Raw genomic sequence first — 6,415 nt, forward strand, 5'->3', positions numbered from 1 at the left:
GGAATTACACATGGCCAATGTTTCGCCGAGAGAAATTTCGCGGCAGCTTGGTGTAAGCAGGTCTGTATACAGAAGGATCCGATACGAGAGGGAAAGGGGAAATGTCCAAAATCTTCTTCCCAGGAGTGGACGACCGCGCCTCACAACTCTACTTCAGGATCAGCTGATCATAGACATGGTCCGTACAACTCCCCTCACCACTGATCCTCCAGTAATAAGAAAGGAGAGAGGGATTCAAGCTGGAGTTCAAGTAATCCGGAACAGACTGCATGAGGCAGGAATATATCACCACATTCCTGCCGTGAAAGCTCTTCTTACTCAACATCATCAAGAGGGCTGAAGGCTTGCATTTGCTCTGCAGTGTTACCCAATGACTGATGGATTTTGGAGCAAAGTCATCTTTTGTGATGAAAAAACATTCTCGACTGATGCTCACGGTAGCCTTCACTGTTGGCGTCCCAGGAACACAAAGTAAGCTTTAATTAATTTACGTGAAGTAAAAGTTGAACTGAAAATAAAAAGTACGTAGACTGTTGAAAGGGTAGGCCTAACAGTCCCATTTAGAAGGTGTCACTTGAGATGATTCTTATTGCTGTTATAAATATCATATTGCTGTGCGTTGTGGCTTCATTGTCACAACGCCTATCATAAGAATTAGGGGTTTATATTACTATAGGTCTACTATAAATTTAGACCGTGATGCTTCTCTTTATATGCCTATTATAAAATAAAACACTATCATTATAGGTCTGTAGTGAGGATTTGATCTTCACATCACTATAGACCAATCAAGTGATTTAGATATTTGTATTAGTATAGGTCTATTATACGAATAAAGGCTTTATTTCATTATACCGCTATTAAAGTCAGTGTATATTAAGGGATACTTTGTGTGATCCTAGTATTTCTTTCCTTTGATAACGATCCATCTATGCTTCACAGATGTGTTAAATGTAAATCATTCTATGAATATAAGTATACATTATCTCAATTATCTTATTCATTATCTTCTATACTCGTTTTTATTATTTTCATCCAGCCATTACGGAAGAGCGGAAGAATTACTGCAGCCCTATGGGGATGGATGCCTGCCCGTGGACTAGGGGAAATTGTTGAAATAGAGGCACGCACGAACAGTTCCCAGTATATTGGTATTCTGGAGGAAGTTTTATTGCCAACAGTGAGAACCCTGCTAATCCCCGAGCCAGAACCAATATACGTAGCCATGGACAACCATTCTGTCCATAACGCCCAGATTGTAAAGGAATGGTTCAGAAAACATCGGCAAGTAATTAGGATCGAATGGCCAGCAAAGTCACCCGACTTAAATGCTATTGAAAATATCTGGGCTTATATAACTAATAAATGGGATACAAGAAATATCAAGAACAGGGAGAACATAATAAGACATGCTAAGTCACTCTGGGCGTCACTTAGGCCCAAAAGGGGAGAAATAAACATTTGAGAAAAGACATTGGGTTCAATGAACAAGAGATTAGGCATGTTAATTGAGAATCGGGGTTCATATTTGGATAACTGAGACGGGGTTGGGGGCGAGGCACGGATCTTTAAATTTTTCTATATTTATTATTTTATGTATCAATGTTTTGACTAAGCACTATTTATTCATTTATTTCTTTACTTACTTATTTACATTTATTTCTTACAAGACATATAGGTCTATGTAAACAGTGTTTTATAAATAGTAAATATATTGTTGAGCACGAATAAATACATTTATTCACATTATATTCAATATTTCATTTAACATATCTTACAGGACAATGTTGTGGTTATAGCAAAAGAATGGGAATTCATTGCAAAGTAGCAAGCACTGCAGCTACATCCCACCAAGCTCTCTCTCTCTCTCTCTCTCTCTCTCTCTCTCTCTCTCTCTCTCAGTTATAATCTGTTAAACCAATAAGAACAAAAGGGAAACCATTAGAACGGAATTTTATTATGAAGGAAAAAACAGCGCACTCATTATCCTCTCTATGCGTCTACTTTTCCCTATAGAAGGCAACATAAAACCTGCTGAGCCGCGCCGCCACGCATCGTTGCCAATATAATGGAGTTTTCCACTTAGGCCGAAAGCTTTAAGAACTGTTTCCATGAATTTAGCTGTCATAGTAATGCAATAATGAAAATTGCTCTTATATTTATTTATGTATATATATTACAAGGAGATACAGGAAATTCATTTATTTCCACGGTTTTGCTTAAGTCTTGTCCCGAGTTTGGCAGATAAAACACATACCAATTGGCAACAGTGTATAGCTTCGTGAAAGTTGCCAATTACTGTTTTGTAAACTCTTGTCTGAAACGCACTGAAAAGTGTGCCAGGACTTTCCAGAGAGCCTGTACAAACCAATCAAGAAATACTATCTTCCAATTCCATGACGACCAACGGCTCCTGACTGGAACTAGTCCTTACTGTTAATTATTGTACCTGTCGATTCTTTATGAAAAGAATCCTCACAGTAATTATATACTTCTCCAGTAATGACGGATTTGTTATTAGACAGTTACCTGCAGACCAGAGTAACAGCCGGAAAACATTATTAATTATAAAGAGTGAAAGAATTTACTACAAACTAAACTCTGATGTATAGCAATTATTTTCAATACATGTTTGAAAGAGGGTAGTCCTATCAATCTATTTGAAATAAACTAATATTTTGATCATTACTGACTTGGGGAAATCTCCTGTATTTTAGGATCTATAGTTTTCATCACAAAGAGGATCCTTTGTCATCAAGACAGATTTTTTTACAGGTTGAAAGGTTGCTCATAAAAGGCTGGGTCAAGGGAAAAGTGTGTTCTAAAAACAGATCTATACAACCTCTCAATCCAAGCTAAGATTTGGGAGAACCAGGCACAGGCCACTGATGGCCCAGTATGTAGACCTACTTGCGAGAACCAGGAACTGGCCACCGATGACTCAGCATGTAGACCGACTTGGGAGAACCAGGCACTGGCCACTGATGACTCAGTATGTAGATCGACTTGGGAGAACCAGGCACTGGCCACTGATGACTCAGAATGTAGACCGACTTGGGAGAACCAGTAACTGGCCACTGATAACTCAGTATGTAGACCGACTTGGGAGAACCAGGTAAACGCCACTGATGACTCTGTATGTAGACCTACTTGGGAGAACCAGGCACTGGCCACCAATGACCCAGCATGCAGACCTACTTGGGAGAACCAGGCACTGGCCACTGATGACTCAGTATGTAGACCTTCTTGGGAGTACCAGGCACAGGCACTGATGACTCAGTATGTAGACCTACGTGGGAGAACCAGGCAAATGCCACTGATGACCCAGCATGTAGCCCTACTTGGATGAACCAGGCACTGGCCATTGATGACTCAGTATATAGACGTTCTTGGGAGAACCAGGCACTGGCCACTGATGAATCAGTATGTAGATCGACTTGGGAGAACCAGGCACTGGCCACTGATGACTCAGTATGTAGACCAACTTGGAGAACCAGGCACTGGCCACTGATGACTCAGTATGTAGACCTTCTTGGGAGAACCAGGCACTGGCCACTGATGACTCAGTATGTAGATCGACTTGGGAGAACCAGGCACTGGCCACTGATGACTCAGTATGTAGACCTACTTGGAAGAACCAGGCACTGGCCACTGATGACTCAGTATGTAGACCTACTTGGAAGAACCAGGCACTGGCTACTGATGACTTAGTACGTAGACCGACTTGGGAAAACTAAGCACTAGCCACTGATGACTCAGTATGTAGACCTACTTGGGAGAACCAGGCACTGGCCACTGATGACTCAGTAAGTAGATCGACTTGGGAGAACCAGGCACTGGCCACTGATGACTAAGTATGTAGACCTACTTGGGAGAACTAGGCACTGGCCACTGATGATTCAGTAAGTAAACCTACTTGGGAAAACCTGGCACCGCCCACTGATGACTCAGTATGTAGATCGACTTGGGAGAACCAGGCACTGTACACTGATGACTCAGTATGTAGACCTGCTTGGGAGAACCAGGCACTGTACACTGATGACTCAGTATGGAGACCTACTTGGGAGAACCAGGTAAACGCCACTGATGACTCAGTACATAGACTGTCTTGGGACGACCAGGCACTGGGCACTGATGACTCAGTATGTAGACCTACATGGGGGTAACCAGGCACTGGCCACTGATGACTCAGTATGTAGACCAACTTGGGGGAACCAGGCCCTGGCCACCGATGACCCAGCGTGCAGACCTACTTGGGAGAAACAGGCACTGGTCACCAATGACTCAGTATGTAGACCGACTTGGGAAAACCAGGTAAACGCCACTGATGACTCAGTATGTAGACCGACTTGGGGGAACCAGGCATTGGCCACTGATGATTTAATATGTAGACCTACTTGGGGGAACCAGGCACTGGCCACTGATGACTCAGTATGTAGACCTACTTGGGAGAACCAGGCACTGGCCACTGATGACTCAGTATGTAGATTGACTTGGAAGAACCAGGCACTGGCCACTGATGACTCAGTATGTAGACCTTCTTGGGAGAACCAGGCACTGGCCACTGATGACTCAGTATGTAGACCTTCTTGGGAGAACCAGGCACTGGGCACTGATGACTCAGTATGTAGACCAGCTTGGGAGAACAGGCACTGGCCACTGATGACTCAGTGAGTAGATCAACTTGGGAGAACCAGGCACTGGCCACTGATAACTCAATATGTAGACCAACTTGGGAGAACCAGGCACTGGCCACTGATGACTCAGTAAGTACAGTAGATCTACTTGGGAGAACCTGGCACTGGCAACTGATGACTCAGTATGCAGACCTACTTGGGAGAACCAGGCACCGGCCACTGATGACTCAGCATGTAGGCCTACTTGGATGAACCAGGAACTGGACACTGATGACTCAGTATGTATACTTACTTGGGAGAACCAGGCACTCGCCATCAATGACTTAGTATGTAGACCTACTTGGGAGAACCAGGCACTGGCCACTGATGACTCAGCATGTAGACCTACTTGGAGGAACCAGGCACTGGCCACTGATAACTCAATATGTAGACCTAATTGGGAGAACCTGGCACTGGCCACTGATGACTCAGTACATAGACCTACTTGGGAGAACCAGGCACTGGCCACTGATGACTCAATATGTAGACCTACTTGGGAGAACTATGCAATGGCCACCGATGACTCAGTATGTAGACCTACTTGGGAGAACCAGGCACTGGCCACTGATGACTCAGTATGTAGACCTACTTGGGAGAACCAGGCACTGGCCACTGATGACTCAGCATGTAGACCTACTTGGGAGAACCAGGCACTGGCCATCGATGACTGAGCATGTAGACCGACTTGGGAGAACCAGGCACTGGCCACCGATGACTCAGCATGTAGACTGACTTGGTAGAACCAGGCACTGGCCACTGATGACTCAGTATGTAGACCGACTTGGGAGAACTAGGCACTGGCCACTGATGACTCAATATGTAGATCGACTTACGAGAACCAGGCAAACACCACTGATAACTCAATACGTAGACCGACTTGGGAGAACCAGGCACTGGCCACTGATGACTCAGTATGTAGACCTACTTGGAAGAACCAGGCACTGGCCACTGATGACTCAGTATGCAGACGTACTTGGGAGAACCAGGCACTGGCCACTGATGACTCAGCATGTAGACCTACTTGGATGAACCAGGAACTGGCCACTGATGACTCAGTATGTAGACCTTCTTGGGAGAACCAGGCACTGGACACTGATGACTCAGCATGTAGATCGACTTGGGAGAACCAGGCATTGGCCACTGATGTCTCAGTATGTAGACCAACTTGGGAGAACCACGCACTGGCAACTGATGACTCTGTATGTAGACCTTCTTGGGAGAACCAGGCACTGGCCACTGATGACTCAGTATGTAGATCTACTTGGGAGAACCAGCAACTGGCCACTGATGACTCAGTATGTAGATCTACTTGGGAGAACCAGGCACTGGCCACTGATGACTCAGTATGTACATCAACTTGGGAGAACCAGCAACTGGCCACTGATGACTCAGTATGTAGATCTACTTGGGAGAACCAGGCACTGGCCACTGATGACTCAGTATGTAGACCTGCTTAGGAGAACCAGGCACTGGCCACTAATGACTCAGAATGTAGGCCTACTTGGAAGAACCAGGCACTGGCCACTGATGAGTCAGTATGTAGATGGGACAACCAGGTACTGGAGAACCAGGAACTGGCCACAGATGACTCAACATGTAGACCTACTTGGGACATCCAGGCACTGGCCACTGATGACTCAGTATGTAGACCTACTTGGGAGAACCAGGAACTGGCCACCGATGACTCAGCATGTATACCTACTTGGGACAACCAGGAATGGCCACTGATGACTCAGTAT

General features: G+C 45.0%; 3 protein-coding genes across 3 annotated transcripts; all 3 read left to right on the plus strand.

Moving 5' to 3' along the window:
* Positions 1-4,086: 4,086 nt before the first annotated feature.
* LOC136844168 (S-antigen protein-like) lies at positions 4,087-4,674 on the plus strand. The gene has a single exon (XM_067113184.1). The coding sequence runs from the start codon at positions 4,087-4,089 to the stop codon at positions 4,672-4,674; it is 588 nt and encodes a 195-aa protein (XP_066969285.1).
* Positions 4,675-4,885: 211 nt separating this feature from the next.
* LOC136844169 (S-antigen protein-like) lies at positions 4,886-5,347 on the plus strand. Its single transcript, XM_067113186.1, has one exon. It carries the CDS (start codon positions 4,886-4,888, stop codon positions 5,345-5,347), a length of 462 nt encoding a protein of 153 aa, XP_066969287.1.
* A 354-nt stretch (positions 5,348-5,701) lies between these two features.
* Positions 5,702-6,133, plus strand: LOC136844170 (S-antigen protein-like). The gene has a single exon (XM_067113187.1). The coding sequence runs from the start codon at positions 5,702-5,704 to the stop codon at positions 6,131-6,133; it is 432 nt and encodes a 143-aa protein (XP_066969288.1).
* The last annotated feature ends 282 nt before the right edge of the window (positions 6,134-6,415 follow it).

Source organism: Macrobrachium rosenbergii, chromosome 12 (assembly GCF_040412425.1).
Source record: "Macrobrachium rosenbergii isolate ZJJX-2024 chromosome 12, ASM4041242v1, whole genome shotgun sequence".
Classification (NCBI taxonomy): Eukaryota; Metazoa; Arthropoda; class Malacostraca; order Decapoda; family Palaemonidae; genus Macrobrachium; species Macrobrachium rosenbergii.

What these genes read in the sequence shown, in the direction of transcription:
- LOC136844168 (XM_067113184.1), top strand. Translation starts at nt 4,087, where the DNA reads ATGACTCAGTACATAGACTGTCTTGGGACGACCAGGCACTGGGCACTG.
- LOC136844169 (XM_067113186.1), top strand. Translation starts at nt 4,886, where the DNA reads ATGAACCAGGAACTGGACACTGATGACTCAGTATGTATACTTACTTGG.
- LOC136844170 (XM_067113187.1), top strand. Translation starts at nt 5,702, where the DNA reads ATGAACCAGGAACTGGCCACTGATGACTCAGTATGTAGACCTTCTTGG.